This window comes from Bemisia tabaci, chromosome 2 (assembly GCF_918797505.1).
Source record: "Bemisia tabaci chromosome 2, PGI_BMITA_v3".
NCBI lineage: Eukaryota > Metazoa > Arthropoda > Insecta > Hemiptera > Aleyrodidae > Bemisia > Bemisia tabaci.
The window spans coordinates 58523017-58545916 of NC_092794.1; the positions used below are offsets into that span (position 1 = coordinate 58523017).

At 34.1% G+C, this 22900-nt stretch overlaps 1 protein-coding gene across 3 annotated transcripts; it reads right to left on the bottom strand.

Moving 5' to 3' along the window:
- Nucleotides 1-669: 669 nt before the first annotated feature.
- On the bottom strand, nt 670-22729 carry bbc (choline/ethanolaminephosphotransferase 1 bbc). Of its 3 annotated transcripts, XM_019040932.2 has the most exons (10): nt 22301-22729; nt 20907-21054; nt 19974-20096; nt 18330-18433; nt 17120-17254; nt 15349-15480; nt 12379-12537; nt 11355-11480; nt 9881-10075; nt 670-8968 (listed from the first exon to the last, which is right to left on the bottom strand). In XM_019040932.2, the coding sequence occupies exons 1-9, from the start codon at nt 22532-22534 to the stop codon at nt 9890-9892; spliced, it is 1347 nt and encodes a 448-aa protein (XP_018896477.1). In that variant the 5' UTR covers nt 22535-22729; the 3' UTR covers nt 670-8968; nt 9881-9889. The 3 variants fall into 3 exon arrangements, with proteins under 3 accessions (XP_018896477.1, XP_018896476.1, XP_018896475.1); XM_019040931.2 differs by lacking the exon at nt 17120-17254; XM_019040930.2 differs by lacking the exon at nt 15349-15480 and having other exon boundaries at nt 22301-22728.
- Nucleotides 22730-22900: the final 171 nt, after the last annotated feature.

Consider the following 22900-nt stretch of genomic DNA (forward strand, 5'->3'; position numbering starts at 1 on the left):
AAGATCAGGGCACCAGGATAGTCTGAGATTCACTCCTAACTTTGCAATGTGTGCATAAAATCTAAATGTCCTGTTTTAAGATGTACACTACTACAAAGGTACAATTTCATACAGTCGAGTTACATCAGTTTCACAACTCCATGCAAACTGAAAATGACCGTCTTTCAGTTAAAAAAACAAAAATATGTCATTTATCCAACATTTACTCCTGCCTGATACTCAAATCAATTTCAATATTGCGTAGAAGTATAATATCAGAATAGGCAGTACATATATCACAAGCACCAAACAGTAAACTTAAAGGATCCATTGAAAACTGATTTGTGGTGACAAAAAAAGTTATTATGAATTGAGTTAGCACTAAGGCAAGAGCTATATTCACGAATTATTGTAATCGAATAAGAGATAGATTACAAAAAAATTATTAGATGAAAATGGCGCTTGTGATGCATTGTTTGTCCGGAGTCATTAAAGTTAACAAGACAAAAAGTTCAAAGAACCAGCCAAAACATTTACCATTGTTGTCCAGCTTAGCGTTTGGATACTTTTCCCCAGTTATGGCATATGTTGCTTGTGATACATACTTCTCTCGACTGGGGCAGTCTTTGTGTTTTAAGTAGAGGTATAGCGGAAACTGACAGAATTAGAATAAATGACCAACAACATGAGTGACTATGTAAATAAACTTTAATACTTACATCAGAAAAAGAAAAATACTTAAAACAAACATCTTGGAGATTTCATGATGATGAACAAATAACTGGCAAGATAGATGCACTTATCGAGCTAACTCTTTCAGAGAAACATTGACAATATTGACATAGAAAGGACATAGACGTCTACACAAAACATAATTACATTATGAATATACACTTATTTTGGATACTTTAGATGAATTACTCCTCTCGAGTTTTTCCCAATCATGTTCAGAATGATAAGTTCTGTACTTTACAGTGGCGTGGAGAATGCGCATTTTCCTCAAACATGTCTCCGGAAAGCAACTGCAAACGCACGATTATGCTCTTATGAAAATAACGTCCAGAATAGTACATAAGTACTGTTCTGAGATTTTATATCATTTAAAAAGAATTAGAGAGAAAAAAGAAATACCTATTACAACATAATTTGACAGTGAAACTACAAGAACCTAGTCTTAACAATTTTGCAAATTTTTGCACCCTTTTTTTTTTATCCTAGGATGCGACAAGGAATTTATTTAAAGCATTTTAAAGGAATATTTGTGAGTGGGCACAAAAAAGACTACATACGATTTCAAGAACAATGAGCAGTCATCTTTCAAAAGAGAAAAATGTAAAATGAAATCTGCGATGTTGTAAACAAAGTTGCAAATGCAGTTACGTAGTTTCATCATCCAATTGCTGTTCTTGACTAAGTAATGTAAAAATCAGCGAAGGCCCTGAAAAGTTGGATGTCATCAAACCTCAAGCAACTTCAAAAGATTTAAAAAGCCTTTCTCAGCTGCAGCACTGCAGTGAGGAGATACAATATTCTTTATATCACTTGAGGTAAAGAGCTCTGTTTCTCTTAAAGACATCTATGTAATTGAAAGAAGAAATCTTGCATTGTATTTAAGGTGTTCTAACTGACTTAATGAGAATTCTTAACAGATAAAAACAAACTTACTCCTTTTTCAAGCACTGCCAGAGAACTTTCTTCGTTCTCCTGATAAACCATAAAATATCACTCTTTCCCTTACTACATATTAAATTAGAACTAAAAAACTGAAAATTCTCCATCAGAAAATTAGAATTAAGGAGAGAAATGATTAGGAACGGTCAGCAATGGATAGAAATAAATTGAGCAAGAGTTTGTAAACTCAATAAATAGTTTCCTTTGGATCAAAATGTGATACACAATTAGTTCAAATTATACCGGGCGATTGTATTATGTACTAAGATTTATTGGCATTCATCAGTCAAGGTACTCCTCACCAACTCTGAGAGATACGATGAGAAAATGGAGAAACTGGCCCTAACAGAGTCTGAAAAATACTGCTTTACAGCGGCAGCTATATTCACAAGCTGTTCAGACCAGGAGATGGTATGCTCTTCCATCTTGCGTTAAATTTGGTTGGAAAATTCTCATGATAGGAAGCAATGGCTCATTTGAACATTTCTTCTTCTCAATTATTTGCAATATGATTCATGAAAATAATGAATTAGAGACGAAATAACAAAAAAAGAAGAAAAGAAAAAATAATACTAAAATATATACATAGTTATTTCATCCTTATCTCCTCTGTCTAGATGATGAAGGTGCTTTATTTAGGTCCTTTAATTAAAAAAATTCCCTGACATTCCTTTGTTTTGCCATAAACACTTTTGACTACATGTGCCAAAATGCTCGAACTTCCCTTGGTCTATACTACCAAATTCTGGACCACATCTGCTAAAACACAACTATAAAAACCATAGCGAGACAAAAACATGGTGAGATTTTTAGTTTAAGAATCTGAATCAAAAAATTTCTTGATAAGAATAGGAATTCCACGATGTTTCCAATTTTCAATAATCCCTAACTCTTCTGGCTTTTTTTCAATTCAAACTTCACATTTTGAAAAGCTTATCCTCAAATCTTCTTGCGATGGACTGCAAACCTTCAATCATCACGATTCCCATTTAGTTTGGTATTTTGAAACTTTTTTCGACAGCAAAATAATCATATTTATCTCACTAATGCGATGATTCAACCGATCTCATTTCAGGTTTTTCGGCATGAAGATCGTTCTCCCCGTGAATGGTCACGCATGATAAAATTTGTGATTACAGTGATCTTGCTTATTGTTTTTGAAGGGGGATATTTTCTCACCAAGATAAGGTACTGTTCAGTGAAAGCAGAACTTTTAGAATTTTATGCAACTGCACCTTGACAGAGAAGATAAACAAGAGAGAACGGATTGCATTCATTAAAAAAGAACCAACTTGTGAGGTCAACTATCTCCCTTGTATTTATGCTTTTACTTCAGGAACCCATCTCACAGTGCTAACTGAAATGTACATGGACAAAACGTTAAGAGAGAAATGAAGAGTATTAATTTTTACTGTAATTTTGACTGGAAAAACCAAGAGATGATACTTTATAGTTGATAAACTATATTGCAGCTAGATGCATCAATAATTAAGAGAAAAAAATTAATAACTTTTTCATTAGATTCTCAGTTTTTCCAGCAGTTCAGGGATGATATGCTATCAAGTAGCCATCAGTTGATACAGCGTCATCTACAAATTGTAAAATCAACTAATGTCCTCAAACCACCCTTATCCAATATTGAGTGCTTGCAAGCATGGGTGATTAGTACCACAATTTTCTTTTTTTTATTTGTAACAATAATAATTTCATGCTTAATTTAAAAAGGAAAAACTTGAAAAATCATTGCCAGTATAAGTCGGTAATTTTTGTTTGTTTCCCTAAAAATGAATAAATAAAAAGATAAAAAAAATACAGTACAGTACATTACAGGGCGATTTACAATAGCCAAACGCAATTGGTTACTCTCCGATGAATACAGTCCAAATGTGATGATTACATCACAGAGTATAAAAAAGGAGAAAAAATAACAAATAGATAAAAACAACACAATAAAGATAAAATAAATTAACAATCATAACTCCATAGTTAAAAACGTGAACAACGAAAGAAGAATTAGACGTACGAGTGCTTTGAACTGAAACTACAAAGGTATTAGGAGGGGAAAAGGGGAGAATGTATCTCATACAATCGTAAATTTTCCAGTTCAAGAGAGACAGCAGAGAGAACTCAATTTTTTGTGCCAACACAACCCATCTTGTTGTATTCTAAACAAGTCAGAGTGACTAGGGATAAAAAAAAGTCTATTAACAAAAAGAAAAGAAGAAAAATGATAGAATTGATTGAAATCAGAACCGGACCCTGGGAAGAATGGGTTTAGAATTTATTCCCTGGAAAGTGAAAAAAGAGGTTCAATAAAGATAGACTAAATTTGAACAATCTGCGTGCTGAAGGCACTTGTGAATAAATCATACTTGGATGTTTATCCGGAACAGAAAAAACTTGCGCATATGATACGCTAGGAAAAATTCCAGAACAATGATTTTCAACTGCAGTTTTCATAAGTTCTAGACTGCTTTGTTTCAAAACAATTTCTGAGTTTTAGTTGAAATAGTTTGTTAATCAGATCCATAGAAAGTTAATGAATATGTCATGAGCATGGTAATAACTTGTGAGAAGGAGTCTTCAAATGAAAACTGAAATGAAAAAAGGAGCAACAATGTGCATTAAGGGCTGCTTGATACTGAGAGGAAAAAACAGAGGTGTTCGTGAGATTGAACTGGCAATCATTGGACCACATCGTCATTAAGTGCCTATTCACCAAACCTTGAAAACATTGAGACCTCTTGATCCAAGATGATGAGCTGAGTATTAAGCAAGGGATTGATAATCTACAAAATATAAAAATTGGTTCGGAATCCTACAGAAAATTCCCCTCACACACGGGAAGTGTCCCCTTTTACAAAAAGGCGAACACAAGTCAATCGCCACAATTCTTCCAATGTTGTTGTAGTTCTGCATCAAAATAATGCAAAAGAGCAAATAAAAAGCATTTTTTCGTAATATTCAACTAAATAAACAAAAGAAGGTAGGGATTTTCACCACTAGAAGAATATTTCAATGACATAGCTTTAATATATCGCAGCATCGATGATTCCATAAACCCATACTTTATAATGACAGAAATTCTGCAAAATTTTTGAAAGCAAAAGGGTCATTCTATGACTTTACATTTCGCAGCTCGTAGTTTTACGCCATATGCCATTACAAAAATTAAGGATGACATAATTTGACATTTTTAAATTTCATAACTGATACATTCTTGTCAATCGTTCATTTTTAGTCTACTTTCTGTGGTTATAAAGAATTTGCTTCTGCTCTTCTTGTTTTTTGATCAGCATTATCGTATTTTCTTGTATTTGGGCTCAGAGAAAAATATTTTTTTATTAATAAAAAAATAAAAGAAGTAAAGTTTCAAAATTAGCGGTATGAACAAAAATTAGCCAAACTGCATGTCAAATTGCCTGATTTTCTCGTGTGTTTCACTTTCCTCATGAAATATGAAACAACATAATATCTTCAGAGTAATAATGAATATATGTACCTTTAGAAATCCAAAGTACTGTGTTTCTCAGATTTCTGATTACAAGGAAAGAAGAAGAATAAGAAGAAGAAGAGGAAGTGAGACAAGATGAGAAGGAATCGCATGATATGTAATGCATTTAGGATGATTCTGGTTTACATGCTGTCCAATTCAGTATTGATTCATTTTCTTGTGATAAAAATAATATAAATGCGGAAATTTTGAAATATTATGATTGAGATTAGTGGTCTTAAAGCTGGTGAATTCATGATCATAAATGCAGCCTGCATGTCTGTAAAGGTATCGTTGCAAATCATTGGATCAGCAACCAAAAACAATGATGATAGAAAAATCATCTAAATAACATAAAGTACTTGAATTATAACATAGAAATAGGTACAGAAAGAACAATGTCACATTTACTTTTAATTGGCAAACCCCGCATAAAAACTTAAGACTACAACCTGAACTGTAAATATTGTCAAAGAGTCAGTGGGGGCTCACTTATGTGGACTACAAAACCAATTTCATTTCAAAAGTTCGTGTGTTAACTTTTGAGAGAATACATGAATTCAGGTACACAAGATAATTACTGGAATAAACAAACTTCTTGGTTGACTTAAGCCCTAGAATATAAATTAAAGCTCAGACTTGTTGATTTTTGGAGAAAAAAGGTGACAAAGTATGATGAAACACTTTTCGAAATCAATCATCTTTCTTCATTGAAGATGAAGCTTTGCATGGAAAGAGAGGACACATCGACAATGAAACTGCAAGAATGTGTGTCTTGATTGAGGTGTTTCAAAATCTCTCCTATTTTATTTTTTAAAATGAGACCAAACCAACATCATGGCTCGAAGTTTCCTTAGAATATTCTTTACATAGAGAAGTTTTCAAGAAATGACGTTGAGTAGTTTTCTGCTTCGAAAATAAAGTATGGCAAGAATACTGCAACGCCACAAACCGAAATTCACGTTTCTACAGTTTCACCATCAATATGTGTGGGAACAGAAGAATATGGAGAGAAGATTTTCTCAACATCTAAGGTGTGCCAAGAGAAAAAATATGATTTAAATCTACAAAATTTCAATTTTAAACTCAAAATTCATGACTAAAATATGCTTTTCGTTCTTGTACCTTGCTTTCAGCTTTTAAAATTAACTATCTCCGACCAAGTGTCTGACAATATGATAACTTAAGGTATCACCTTGTCATGGTTAATTGTGTAAGGGAAGAAAAAAAAAGAAAGAAAAACGCCTCAAGAATTTTAATGAAAACAGTGATGGAGGCTCCTTTTCCTTAAGGATTTAATGACTGACAATGATTGAAACAGTCTGAGCTTCGACATTCCTCCCTCTTAAAAAAAAAAAAAACCTGTTAGGATTTGATGGAGCACTTGGACTGACCTTACCCAGGCAGTCATCGACACTGTTACCGAGTCTGATTGTTTTGTTGCTTATGAAATTTATGAGCTGCTTACAACAAAACCGGAAATCTTACATTAGTTTGGAACAGCTGAAATCAATTACAATGAGATAAAATTGAAATCAACAGAGACTTCTAGAGCATGAGAAAACAAAATTTACTGGCTGATTCACAACAAAATGCGGCTCATACAGATTACAAAAAAAAATTTCTGTCAGAGTTAAAGTGAAGGGACACAATCCCACGAAATATCTCTGTACATATACAAAAGACTTCCATCATAGATCGACTCATTGTCCATACATGCGTCAAAATAGCCTTAAAATTTAGAATTTCTTCATCAGGGTTTTTTTTTAAATAGTTTCATAAGTTTTGAAATTGTTTAAGAAAAAATTGGAAATTGGATAGGTTGTCACTGAGCAGAAAGAATCTACATACCTACAAATAGAGTTTGGAAAAAAAGGCTTCTTTCTGAAAGCACTGTAAGTCGTTTTCTTTCAACGCCTTGGGTTGACACATCTCGTTTACCTCGTGATGTCTAATTTTTGCTTTGGTAAAATTTAAATAAATATTGGACAGAGAGAGGGAGACAGGGCTTCATTTAATTTTTTTTTCTGTGGTAAATTTTTGCACAATTTTTTGTTTTAATACTCCAAATACACCAGTGACTGAGTCTGACTTCAAAAAATTAGATGCTGTAACTGGCAGACTAGGCAGGGGCTCGTTAGTGTCTTGTGCCTTAATCATTCATTTACTTTGTTTCATTTCTCTCTCAGCATTCTGGGACAAAGTTCTTTAGCCCAACTCATCATAGTAACTGATCCCTCTCTTTCTCCCCCCCCCCCCCAAAAAAAAAAAAAAAAAAAAAAAAAAAAAAAAAAAAAATTTGGAAGCAAGGTCTTGAATAGGAAGTAAGGGTAGAGCTTTTTGCCACAACATACTGAAATAAACGGGATGGTTTTGGTGAAAAACATCAAAGAAAAAGGAATATGCACTCATACAAAACATTCCTGGATGCCCATAAATTTCTTTCCAATTCGAAGTATCAGATCATCATTCTCAGCGATCAGAATCAGAAATTTTAACAAATAGAAAAATAGTAGGACTGATACCAATGGCCAAAATGCGAAACTACATACCTCTGTTCGCAACATTGCAGCCTTCCTGACATATTTCATTTTTTCTTTGGAAAACTTGTCACCATAATTTCTTGAAAACTGCATTGATAACTCTTTTCTATTAGCAGAATATTCTGTATACATTTCAAGCCATTAAGTTGGCTTGTTTCTCTTCCAAAAAAAATAAAATAGGAGCAGAAATTTTGAAACACCACAATATAGATACGTGGTTTTGCACTTTGGCCATATCAGCCTTGAACAAGGACTCTAAAATACAGACAGTCATGTATTCCCTAATTCTTCAGCAAGATGGGAACATTACTGCAAAAAGAAAAAAGATATTCTTCAATGACAATTATTCAGTGCTCACAGAGGAGTCAAAAATCAGTTCGCAATCAGTGGCCATACAGTAAAACATTAGAAAATCTTTCATTAGATCAACACATGAAGAGAATAATTCAGTGTCATACTGGGTTCATAAGGCAGTTCTTTCCTAGGGATATTGGGGTAGTATTGTAACTGCTCCAGATCTGAAACCAAAGTTTCTGTAGAGGTGTAGAGAAAACGCAGCATTAATGACACAAAGGCTTGTGGCTTGTTAACAAGATAAATCCCTGTTTTTAATGTGACAAGCAGACGTGTGAGTTCATGTTAATGAGCATAATTTACACTTGATTTTGACAGCTTTACTGAGGTGAGGCTTTCTACAGTTGATAAGAATTCTCGCTTACATCAGGTTGAACAACATTGCATTAGGAAAAACTCTTATTTGTATGGATGGAACTGAAATTGCTTCCAGAGAAAATTAAGTACATACACGCAATCATAAATTGATATAAATCATACATCAAGGACTTAATATTAAATTCATACCCAAAGTAAGCAGACCCAAGTTCTCCCAAAGTTAATTGGATAGGTTTATGAAACATATTATGAAGTTTTCATTTACAATTTCCGGAACTTAGCTGTTATGTTGCAATTCAATAACGTAACCACATTGGGAGACTTTCCCTTTGCCATAAGCTATAACACCTTTGCCATGAGATAACAGAGAATTCTCAGTAAATCGATGGAGACAAATTTCAATATTACTATAACAAAGGGACAGAGGTTTATCATGCATTTTTAAATTCTTTGCACTGAGATCCCAGCACTCTTTAACATGTGAGATGCTACGAAAATCAAGTCCTGCTACAGGATATCACATTTTGGAGAATTGTTTCTTCTTTGTTCTAGTTACAAACGAAATCCAAAATTATACATTCTCCCACTAATGTTAAATCCAACACCACCACTGAAATTAAAAAGAAAAAAAGGGTTAGTAAAATACCATTGATTAAACCTGTGCTTCACAGTGTAATCTAAGAATGGAGTAAGAAAAAATTATGGCATCATATAATTCCTTGCATACGAATCAAAATGCTTGAAAAGCTATGGAAAGCTTCTTCACAAAAGTATGCTAGTATTCACATCTTTAAAGGTACAGACTTTGATGTAGACATGGCTGTTGCTGTGAATCGGTAAAGATAGACAAGGCCGTTGTTAGATATTAAGTGGTTGCCTTGGCAAACATGAAATTATCTTGACTTGCACAAAAATTGACTTGATCAAATAATTTATACAAATATATTACTCTAAGAGGGTTCTACAGAGTGTCTACAGACTCAGTAGGAAAAAATTCTCTGACTTTTCCGGGTTTTCCAAGACCAAAATGATCTAAAATTCTTAACTTTTTACATCAACAATTTTCAAGCCTAGAACTGAAAATGACCAGTTAATTTTCATTTAATTTCACTGCAAATGATAGAAATTTATTCCAGGATATTCCAAGTATTCATCATTCAATTTTGACTAAAATTGCTGTTCTTTATTTAAAATTATTTGCCTTAACTCAAGCCAATAAACTCCAAACCAGGCTGAGACGCAGTTTAATTCTGTTGACAGCGCTGATGTATTTTCAAATTATAAGATTTTTTTTATTTATAGTCTTTTTTGTAAAATTCCCTAACTGGATAAAATTCCCTAGCAATACCCAGTTTCCTAGACCTGTAGAATATCAGAAAAGGGTTATTCACTCATTCTCTTACGTATGGGCAAGAGCTAGGAGAGTGCAAAGTGAATTCCTTTTTGGAAATTTGCAACAAAAAAAATTTACTATTCTTCCAAGTTCATTTACTTATCACCATGTAGAGATAGTCTAAAGTACCTTATTAGGTCAATGATGCGCTGCTTGTCGTTTACTTTTTGTTGTTCGAGAGGGATTGCTATTTGATCCATTCTTTGAAAGACCGTCACCTGCAGCAGACACATCATCTATTCGAAACAATCTTATCCTTAGGTGCTCGCATATCTCCATACAAATTCTTTTACAGTACAGGAAAAGATCTAAAGTTGCCCAGATCTGATCAAAGAGAAAAAGAGAGGATTAAAACTTTGATGATTGGTTAACATGAGAAAAATGGAGAAAAATGGAAGTCTAATGAGAGAAAATGTCAAAAAAAAAGAAAAAAGACCATAGTGTGTTGAGTGGTAATTGGAGCACGTTAAGCAGAATGGAACCAACCCACATAAGCTATGGTCAAATTTAATTTGGCAATTCAATTTTTTACATAAAAACGGTTAAGAGGATATTTATGCAAATTTCAGTGAATATTATGCATAGCACAAAGCAAATTCCTTAAAATTTTCAAGGGAATCTGCACAAACGTTTTCTTGTAAAACATTGAATTGCCCAGTCAAATTTGGCAATAGCTGATGCGGTTGTAAGCGTCTTGGTTCATTTCTGCTAAACACGATCCAATTAGGATAAGAAGGGCTGTGCGACCCTTTAAAACGTTTGAACTGGTTTGACATGGATGGCCATTTTGGGTTAGTTTGCTTTTAAATATCGATCCGGAAAATTAAAATTTTAAGTACGGTTTTTTGCAGTTTAGCAAGCGTTAATGGATACTTGTGGTTTTCAGCAGGTGCTCATCATTACTTGCAAATTTTTGCAATATTGATAATATGCACACATGTGATAGTGGTTTTTCCAAAGTACTTCCAATTTTTTGCAAAATATTGCCGGCCTCTCAAATTCTCACATAATTTCACAAATTTCATAGGAATTTATTAGGAGATTAGGGGTTCTTTACTATCGCATAGGTGCTCATGTACAATCCCGGTTTTTACCGAGTTCAGAACCTGAAACAAATCGAACTGCCGAAATTGAAAACTCAAAGCGTAGTTACTCATACAAAAAACTATACAACAATCATTATAGCATGAATAATTTTATAAGATTCTTTCTCATGTTTTTTAGCCCAAAGTGCAAAAATGCTCATGATCGATACTCATGATATTGATTTTCAAAGTACTGTGAAAATGGGAACTCCTCCCCCTGTCCACTCCTTTTTAACTCGCTGGGGGGACTTTTATTCCAACTCTCAGTAAGCCGCTGTTTAAATATTTCTCTCGCTTGACCTACAAAGAAAAAATAAAATAAAAAAAAAAAAAAAAAAAAAAAAAAAAAAACACTTATAGTTGATTTTTTGTTTAGTTTCCTGATAAATGCCCACTTCTTGCCAGATGAAACAACATTCCGGATATGTACTTTCAGTGTTTAAGGCTAATTCTGGCACATGCCAATTCACAATATACAAGAATATTAAAAAATGCTGAAATATGAGAGGAAAACTCACCAGGCATAACCATAAAACAGTGTATTCACTGATAAAACAATTGAAATATTGATTCAAGAACAGCATAAGAGGTCCATACATTGAAGAATCTACATAATCCAATTCATTTTTAGTCATATGTGCAACCTGCAGGGCAAAAAAGGTATGAGATAAAAGTTGTATTCATTCATACTGCCAGCTCTCTGTAATATCTTGACTGCCAAATCTAGGTCATTGAAACAACCCTAAAGTTGACAGATAGAAATTAATAACCAAAAAGAGGCCTTGACTGACCTCCATGACTTTATTTTGAATGACAGACTGTGTCATTGTTGTAAGTCATGTTGACTTCATTTTGAATGACAAACTGTGTCATTCCAAATAAAGTCAACATCAAAGATCCGACATCATTTGTCCCTTGGAAATGTTACAGCAACTGCTTATTTTTTGGAAGATCAAAAATTGGTCACGAATCAAGGAATAAAGTGTTTTTAAAAATCGGGACAGTGTGATTAAGTCTTTAAAATCTTCTCAAACTTCAAGGATTTTATAATTGATTTTTGATGGGCAAAAATATTAGTTCTTGTTATTAGATCACACAGGGGCACACATCTGATCCTCGGTTTTCCTTGTTACTTTGGACAGTGGATCAAAAAAGCATTTTTTTGTTACATTTCCAAATTTCCTGCCCAAAGGCTGTACTTACGCCTTACCTCAATCAACAGAAACTCATTAGTCTGTTTATTTGATGAAATGAAATAAAGGGATCAGAAGTTCTGAGAACAATTCTGAATTCAACAAATGCAAAAAAGATATCTGTATGTGTTCAATTGTGCTTTAAACTAAAAGCACTGATAGGAATTTTTGAGAGAACTTAAAAGTACAGATCTGATCAGCTGAGGGACGAGATTAAATATTCATCAGAGGATAGTGATGAAAAGGTTTGTAAATTTTTAAAGGATACAAAGTGAGTAAAAAAATAAAGAGGAATAAAAGATATAAAGAATGGGTAAGAATAGGTTTCAATATTGATTGGTATACTTACTACTAATCTATTTGTGACTTTTGCTGTCACTAAACCAAATGCCAAAATGTACAGAACTGGATTTGTTTCATAAACATGTTCTGGACTCTTTCTATAAATTATAAGAGCTGGGATGAGGACGAAGCTGTACGGTATTATGGGTGACAGCACACTTGTTCCCTAAACAGCAGGGGAAAAAGTAATTGATTAGCACTAAGAAAAAACTAAAAAAACAAGAACAGACAGAGAATCATGATGGACATTATTGTTTCTTATGCAAAATGTTATCTGCAAGTGTCGACTACAGAAAATTTGGAGGGTTTCCAATTTCGAATAAAAACATTTAAATGTGATTTTAAGTAAATTTTCCACAGAAAAAATGTATTTCAGTAAATATTAGGGGGAATAATTAATTCTTGCACCAATGTTGATCAGTTGACAGAGAATCAAAACACTAGTGTCATCAAAAAAGAGTTCTGCTATTTTGTATCTTTCGAACTAGAGAAAATGAATTATACCTGTGAAAAGGCATGTTTTGCACATACACTTCGCTTTAAAACAGACCCAAAATTTTGAAAATTTTAAAGATTGGCTGGCGAAAAAATACAAGTTTGCTGAGGTCACCTGACGCCACTGTTGCTCCAGCTGGCTAGTCGATTGCACTAAAGTTTCCTAATTTTTTTTCAAAAGAAGAGTGATGGAAGCAACAGTGTTGGAATGTATATGTTCTCATGCTCTCAGTTTCAATTAAGTATGTTGGATTGACATTATTGATCCACTAGTTTACCAGGTTATCAGATTTTTAAGAAACAATCTACTGCTGTGGCACAAATTCATATTTGAACACAATGTCAGATTGCATACACTGCAAAAGTGTTTCTCCCTGCTCAAGAAATTATGCCCACAGCCCTTACAAAATTAAAGCAAAATATATTAATCAATATTATTTAAATTTAATGTAATGCCAGATTCACACAGCAGAATTCCTCAATCCAGGGCGTGCTGAAAGGTGAACAAGAGCTGTGAAGGCTGATCTTAGCGAGAAAAATGTTTTGTTTCCGCACTGACTGGTTGATCAATGATGTCAAAGCAATAGACTTGTATAAAGCTAAAATTATTAGGATCAAAATTAATGCAAGACCTTTGATTTCGAGGAAAAAGTTCGGAAACTTGGTGCAATCTACTAATGTACCGGTATATGGTCCTTGTGATCCTCAGTAAAATTTAATTTTCTTGCCACCCATGAAACGATTTACAAAATTATGGGCATTTTTTCAAGCTAGGAATATACTTGATTAGTGCTTGGTTACCGATTTAATATATATTCTACATGTCATCTTACTTAATTTTTCTGGGGTAAAGCCCGTGCCCCATGATTAAATGAACTCATCAATGAAAGATGACGGAGATTTGTACTGATCTCTGCGCAATAAAAAGTTAGCGGGCTGTCAAATGTTCATGAATAGAGCCCATGCGGATTTGCGCGAAAACTAGTCCAGTACGCATCTCCGCCATCTTGCATTTGGTGAGTTCATTTGATCATGGGACACGGGCTTAAGGGGTTTCAATTCAATGCTTCAGGAGCATTTTTAAAAAAAAAAAAAAGACAGAAAAATTGTTCAAAGATTTGAGGGGATTTATATTCCAACTTGTCAAAAATCAGTGGTGACTTAACAACATTTTTGCAACCTTGGCAGACATGCACCATTTGCAAGAGAAAAAAGAGACCAGGGATGAATAACGATATCAAATTAGTCGTATTTTGTTCGCCGCAACAATTGCTCTATGTTACAGATTTTGTTTTATTTGCGTCACTTTTTCACAACTAACGAGAGCAGAGAGGCTAGGAGTGAGGATAGAAATCCTGTTAACAAAGGGTTGTAACATGCTCCGAGCACATTGCAATTGTTCTGTAACAAAGTTGTGAAAACGTTGCCAGATTGTGCAAAAAATAAACCAATTAAAATAGGCCATGCCCCTTTCAACATAAACTACATCCAAAAAAAATATGGTTGTTACAAGCTGTTCTGAATTATAATGTCGAACAAAATACGTCTATTTAAAAAATTGGATGATGTAAAAAATAGAGAAATTTCTATAATCTTGCATAAGAGTGCCCGCTCTAGAATTTGACACACCACATCTGAGATATTTTTCTAGTGCATGAATCATAGTTATGCATGCTCTTTTAGATCTATACTTCATTTTTTAGATGTAAAAACTATAATTAAAGAAATCGAAATATAAAGAGAAAGAGTTAACAGAAGTAGAAAGGAAGTTAAAATGTGTAAGAAAAGAATGAACGCAAGTTCAGATCCAAAATCCATCCATGATGAAGCAGGAAAGCAAAACCATTCAAAGCAAGAATTTTTTAGAGCAATTTGGAATTAAACAAGATAAGGACTTGAAATATTAAAAATCGACGACCAAACCACATAATTTGGTCTTGTGACTTGCCCTGGACACATAAAGTTTGTACATAAAATTTTAATTCTGTAGTCAACAGCCAAAGAATCGTAGCTAACAAAAACAATTTACATTTTTATTAAGGATTTTGTACAAGTTAAATATTTGGTCCTATCTGCACCAAATACGAAATACAGCTTTTGAAAAAAACACAAATGCACCACTAGACAGGCTAAGGATTAAACCATCAGCCTATGACATGTTTCCTTAACAGAGGTTTGTGCAAAACTCAAGTATCTTATCGGAACTTTCCAAAATAAACTCAAAAGTAAAAAATTAGCATTTGTTGTTTTCATCAAAATTTGTCAACTTAAACTTTCTTTCAGATCAAAATCAATCTAGGTCAAATTTTATAGAGTATACCGTTTTTGACATGAGAAAACATGTACCGAGACACTTGGGTTTTAACTCTGTCAATGGTGCATTAAAATACCTCCCACTGATAACAATCTGCGGCTGCATTTTACGATTCTTGGGCTTTAGAGAACAGAATGAATAATAGTAAAATTGAAAATGAGAACTCACAGCTACGGACGATCCATTCTTTCCCACACCACCTGAGAAAATGAGCGTTAAGCTGGCATGAGCTAGATAAGCGGAAACAATCAATGATACACCGACAGGGACAGATTTCAGCTCAACACCGATCAAAGGCAGCTTTGAACCACATCATATGACAGTAGGTTAGTAAATGCACAAACTCACAAAAATGAGGACATTGCAGAGAGAATTACTGCATACAATGAAACAATGAATCAACATCATAGATGAACTTTATGATGGGTAATACACACATATATGTACATGAGACCAATATTAGATGACCCGATGATAAGATAGCAGTTTTCTTTATGTACAAAATATGAATGGTAATCTAGAGAATACATGCATCTGTTATCAATATATCAAATTCTTTTTGATACAGGATGTTTTTGTAAGTTTTTATCAAGCTATTTAATAAAATGGAATTTATGAAAGGCAGCTATTTGCTATTTCGAAATTGAAAAGCCCAAAATACATTGACTAGTACAGTAATGATGATAAAATTCACCAATAACATTAACTTAACAGCAGAAACCATACTTTTACCCAGTGGTCATACTTTTGGTATACTTTTAAGCAGGTACTTGATCTAAAATTTCCCTGGGAATCCGATTTTCTGCATATACCTTGAGTGGAATTCTAGATTAAGCATGTTCCAAAATGAGTCTAATATGCATAAAGGATACTTTGATTCATCTTCATAACCATAATTTTGAGGAGAGGATGGCATACATTTAAAAATTTAAAAAGGATCAGCACCATTGTAAGGACAAACTTGAGAATCACACAAATTTTGATTTTCCAGCCATGAAATTATTTTCTCATCAGAGATTGTTGAGTGTAAAATTCTGAAAACGAAATTTGAGAGAAGGATCTGAGACTTTTAGGACTTTGACTTCAATCCTAAATAAAACTCGAATTCTTCCTCTCTGCAATGAGGCATCAACAAGTTTCGAAGGCCACAACTTCCATTTATTTCATTTTTTCGAAGGACTCCGCTTTCCGATTTGTCATCATATGATACGCCATATTTCATTTTTTCACAAAGAAGATATTCAAGAAGTCATCGATGATATTATCAGTGAAGTCACCCACGATACCAATGGTTAGGTCATCGATGACTTGAGCAGTGCAAAAATAGTCAGCAATAAAATCATTAGTGAGCCATTGATGAGAGCATTGGCCAAGTCATCAATAAGACTTCTGCAAAATAATCAGTGGAGTCATCAGAAAATGAATTAGTAGAATAAATCTATCACGTTTTTGACTGGGCAGTTTTATTTTTTGACGAATCGGTTCAACTGTAGTTAAATAAGCACTCTTTGAGTGCTTTTCTCAGGTTTCTGCTCAAAAATTGATTTTGTCCTCACAGACGAGTAAAAACAAAATATTACAGAGCTAACAGAGGAGTTGAAGACAAATAAGTTTGCAAAAAGGAAAATGATTACTGACTCTTGAAGTTAACCTTTGTTTAAAAAGAGATGAGTTAGAGATTGGATCCAACAAGAAAAAAGAAAACAAAGATGGGTATTATAAAAGGAAGAAAAAAATTGGAGGTAGAGAGGAAAACCAAAGTAGGGATTTTTAGCGTATCGTAAGCTGTATGTAATATTATGTATTTTATACACGTAAAAAAATATATAAAAAAATAGAAAAAAACTGTTAGTAAGCATTGTAACTTCCCACATACAAAACCACACCTGTAGCAGGCAGCCCATTTTAAGACATGACATGCTGATAAGATGGGACTTACAGCAACGGTTGAGCCATTTTTTCCTGTTCCACCCGATAGGATAATTTGGAACATGGTATATAAAGCTAGGGAACAGCCTAAGACGGTAAATATAACTATCACAAATCGGATATCGATTAAACTCAAACTTGGTATCTGTAAGTGTACAATTTTATTAGTAAAACAGAAGGGTAAAAGATTAACAATTTATCAAAAAATTATTCAAAACGGCTCAATTTGCACAGAAATGCTAAAAAAAAGAAGAGAGAAAAATTTCATTGGGGTTGAGATTCTAGGGCTAAAAGATAAAGATTATATCTACTGCACAGAACAAAAGATGGAAGATGTTACTTGGCCTCTTGTCTCTCTTAAAGGAGGGGAGTTAAGGAAATATTTGTTGTGAGTATACTTGATGAAGAGTAAACATCAATGAAAAATGGGAACTTGTATAACTCCAAAAAAAAGTAAGATACTGGTCCCACTTCTTAGAGAAGTATTTTACTAACATAAGGGCAGGACAAATGGCCAAGAAGTCAACAAACCAAACCGGAGTGTGACAACATGTGATTTTCCATTCAAAAAACGTAGTTTACAGAGATAGTGATGTTAAATTTTAATACGTTATGTATGTAACTCAAAACTGTATAATTTGCACTATCACTTTACATTTTTTCTTGGCACATAAATGAACTTATCTGCTCGCAACTACTTCATTGGAATAGAGGAGGATATTTTTTGTTCTAACCTAAAATTAGAATTTTTCATCCTAACGCAACAAAATTGTTCTCCTGAAAAAGTTGTAATTGCACACTGAGGTCACTTGTCTTACGGATACTTTGCAAAGAATGAACCAAAGAAGAGATATCAATCAGATCAAAATCAAGGCCACTTTTTTTGCAAAATTTAGTTTTCTCAATTAAGTAGAAAAAAAAAGAGAAAGAAAACAAGGGATCTCTCATCTAAAAACTGAGATATCTTTTCATAGGAATTTCAAAAAAGGGAACGAGTAAACTCAAAATTGAAATGGTTTTTATTTGATACTGCTGTAAATTAGGGATGAACAAAGATTTTCTGTTTGCGGTCAATGAATAGAAGTTCAGTGAAATGCGTACGGAACGCAAAATATGACCAGAGAAATTTACCAGATTAGGATTTTAAACTAATAGGTAAATACATTCTCAGGGGTGGCTATCTTTATACCTGAAGATGAGAAATGATCAAGAATATTTACCTTAGACAGCCAAATATCGGGACCGAAAACAGTAGATATCAAGTGAATTAAAATTATGGTGAATTGCGCCTCTGTAACATCAACACGCCCAAATCTCATTGTACCTGAAACACAAAATTGATTGATAGATATTTATGTACCTGATATTCAAGAGAATGCAATACAGAATTCACTTCATGGCAAAAAAAAAAAGAATTTGGAGAAAAATAATTATATCTTTAACTATAAGCTGTAATAAAATCTTAATTTTCTCAATGCCCAAATTTCTAGTATATCTTCCAGAAACATTTTTAGAGTCTTGCTCAAATGTTTTTTTGGTTTGAATTAAACATAAAATACGATCATATAGGCTCACAAATCTTTATGAATATCTTTGAAGCAGTACTATGGATAATACACGATTGAAAATGATCAAAATTTCTTAACGAAGGCAGGGGAGGAAACTTCGCTTCATGGGACCACCTTCCGACACCCATGGTGCTGATTGCAGAGACTCTTTCTGTTCCCTCATAAGAAAGATACGCGACCAGGGTGTCTACAAAAACAGACTGACCAGAAATCAGTACTTCTTCAGTACTTTACAGTACATTCCCCAGAAATTCAGTACCTCAACAGAAAAATTCAGTACTTTTTCAGTACTTCCAATTAACGAAATTTGAAAAATTTCAATTTCTCGCTCAAATTGCAACAAAAAGGACAAAAATTCCGGACCTTTCTGCAGAATTTCCCCACTTTTTTCAGTACTTCCGGACCGATCTTAAAAAATCAATACTATTTCCGGACTTCCCGGACTTGTAGACACCCTGGCGACTAAAATTTAGAATTTTTATTGCCCTGATCGCTGTATAACTTTAAATAATTCCATTTTGATAACTCAAGTCCTCATCTCTAAATTAGAGGTGTTCAAACAAATCCTTGTTGGTAAGCTACTGTTATTTGTTTCAAAATACCGATACGCTCCGATGAAGACACTGAAGTCAGAAACCGCCAGCTCCATCAGAATTGCTTCAGCTTCAATCAAAGCATAATTGCTTGGTATAACTGTAAGTTGGGTTACTTGAAATATAAAACTAATATGAGAGGCAACAGCATATTTTAGCTAGCTCCATACTTTCATAGCTGATGATAAGGGTCCCTTTTAGTTACTACCGCTCCATAGAACCTTTTCGATACCTAACTGCCAACTGATGGAGTGATGGGACACCCTTACTCAAGATGTTCCAGCTCAGTTTTAACACATGGGTCTAGAGAAACAGATTTGGTGATGATTTTAGTTATAGTCATCAAAATAACGATCAACTGAAGTTTTTTCATCATTTTGATTATGAACAAGACAAGGGTGGCTCTTAACAGAAAATGCAGTTTTTTAACAACGTATCAGCCATTAAATATTCAGGTATGGATTTTTTCCATGCGTCCATTCTTTGCCCACACCAAACTCTCTTCAATTCAGTTTCTCAGTTGTATGGAAGAAATCTATACTTAAAAAATTAATGGCTGATACCTTGACAAAAATTTTTCCATAAATGATGACAAAATCAAATTTTTGGTGGTTCTTTACTTTGTCTTTCACAATTTTTTTTCTTAAAAATATTGCAAAAACTTGTAAAGCAGGAGCTTTTAATGCTCTTAAACTAAACCAACCTGAGACGTATGTTTGCCAATGAGCGCAGTAAAATAGGGTGCAAGCACAGAAACATTGAAAAAACATCCACCCGGGCGAATTTCCCATCTTGACGGAGATACAGGCGGATACTGCCACAAAAACTAGAAGAGAGAGAAGACACTCAAAAAATGTTGAAGAAACATGGAATGATCAAACTACAGTAGAGAGAATCAATAAAGAATGGGTTTGACAGAACAAATGGAGCTTTTGCATGCATAAGAGATTTAATACTTTTTCATACGTAAATCTTGAGAGAAACACAGAGGTGCTACTAATTTTCTCTGGGACAATTTCTCAAGCTCCAAAAAAGCTCTCAAAGTTGAGGCCAGCTTTTTTTGAGCGAAGGAGTTTGTTCTATAGAAAATCAGTGGCATCACTAAGTTTCTTGCAAAAATTTACTTTGGAAAAATTCTTCAAATGTAAATCCTTGACTCACGCAAGCTTCCGATTAGCAAAACTTTAGTGATGTCAGACAGAAGATTTCATTTCAACCATCAGTCCAACTTTTCTATCGAATTGGCAGCACCAGTTGGGCTGGAAAGTTGGGCAGAAAGTTGAGGGTGGTGTTAGATTTTAGTTTCCTCACAACTTTTCATTGTAGTGTTTTACAGTCGGTATCAGACAATCCACCTTTTCATCTGACAAAAGTGGAAGAAAAGTTGAACAAAAGTTTAGCCGTCAGCACTGGGCTTCAAAGAATCAGTCCATGTTAAAATCCGAGAGGTCCATTTCCTAATGAGCCTAAAGTTTCATGAGGATGCTTAAATTCTACAGCTCATCAGAGCATGAGGATATTCAGCTTTGAAATTGACTTCTTCAACTCTTCATTTGTGAGATATTCTCCACCGGCAAAATAATTATTGAAATGTTCAATTACAGTTAAAATTGAAAAGTATAATGTTTTTTCATACCAGTTGAAATAGAATCGCAGCCATGATCAAATAATTCACCCAGTGGATTGGATGAGCTTGTTCGTCGGGCTTGCTTACCATCTATTGCATCAAGACTCTGATAAATAAAAAGACCTAAAGCGCACACAAAACAAGCCCACCTGGGTACCTGTAGACAAATTTAGATGAAGATCATCATTGAGGAGTAAGCGCAAGAAACCTTAATGAAGTATCAAAATTATTTTCATGCGGATAAAATAAGATTGCATTAAGCAGAAGAAAACCTAAGCAAATTCAGTGTTTTAAGAATCGAGAACTTTAAAAAGAGCTACGCATAACAAATCAGGAGCAGATTTAAATTCAACTAATGTCAAGTAATCATAGATTTTTCCTGAAAAAATTCAAAGTTGAGAGAAAATATTTTAAACGTAAAAATAGTCATCAAACTTTGTTTTTAACATTAGGCCTGATGGGGAAATAAATTTGAAATCTCTATTTCTCAGACTAAACTTGATACGACTTGATGTGTTTCTGCTGAGTTTGGTCCGATTAAATTATACAATATGATAGGAGTCAGTAATCTTACAAATCAAGATACGTGGTTTCTAATATTAGCAGTCGATTTGGCAATAGTCGATAATCCTGGTTTAAGACAAATATCAAATCTCATTTATATCACCGCTTATCAATGGAGCCTTCTAAATGCAAGTGTTAAGCTGCTGAGTGGCACTGATCGAGAGATAATCAAAGATTGACGACTGAAGACTGATATAATATCAGCAAGCACTAAGTACAGTAAATTATCTACAGACATAAAAAACAGAATACTTGCATCTTGACAAGAAGTTATGGTCCAGCAGCCTGATTGTTGAAATTTATATCGGCCGGACAAGAATCGAAAATATATATATTATACGGCGCAGATAGGGCTACGTCTTGTCTTGTCGTCAAAACCGGTAAACGTTTCAACAATCAGGCTTCAGGGGTTGTTGTGTCTTCTATTTTGCGACCTTTCGTAATACAATTCTGTAGTACTTCAGTAACTCAGTTACCACAGACCAATGGGGGAGCCTTCTTCTCTCTGTAGGAATACTTAACTATTCCATTCAAAGGCTAACTACTATGCTAGGCAAGGAAATAATGCCTAATTTGAAAAGTTCTCTTGATACGACTAAGTTTGGGCACCTAACCTTAGCTACTGACAATGAGTTGATTACCAAATTCGTACTCGCATGACATGCAACTGTGGTTCCTTGGAGCAGATGAGGAAGGTCTTGGTGCAAAATGTTGAGAGGAAATTCATTAGGGTTTGAAAATTCGATTAGAGGTCATGAGGGCTTGTAAGAAAACTAAAATATTTGGAAAATAGGTGACGAAGCGGAGGGACTTCACAAAAAATATGCTGAGATACTTACATCTGATTTGGCATCGGGGCTGTGCCAAATTAGAATTAAAGACGTTAAAATGTTGATAATTAAACCAGTTAAAGTTATCAAGTTAGGTGCTAGCCATAAAGGAACTCTATTGACTAAAAAATTCCACCAAGGTTGAAGAAATGAATCTAATAAACTTTTACTCTCGTATGAATACTTGTGTTCACTGAGCCTTTTCAACTGAACAGGCGAGAGAATTCTGCCGTGTTCAAACATGTTGAAGATATACTTAAAGCGAAACTTTGTCAGATATTATGTTCAAGAGATATTTGCATGTGATCGCGTCACAAACCACTATCACAATCACTCGACGAAACACAAAATTAACACAACTTTTCCCGAACTCATTGCAGCAGAAAAAAATTCCAACCAGTAACCAGACCAGAAACAGGCGATACTGTCATCATAGACGAAGTTTGTGACATTAGAGAGGTTTCTGTGGTCCCCTAATCTTTCTATCAACTCCTGGGAGATAGTTTTGATTGCATTGATGTATGCTATATTGCCTATCTACCATGACCGTCCGACGTAAAAATGTACTCGCAGTCGCAACTTTAATTCACAAGAAAAACTTCAAATAAT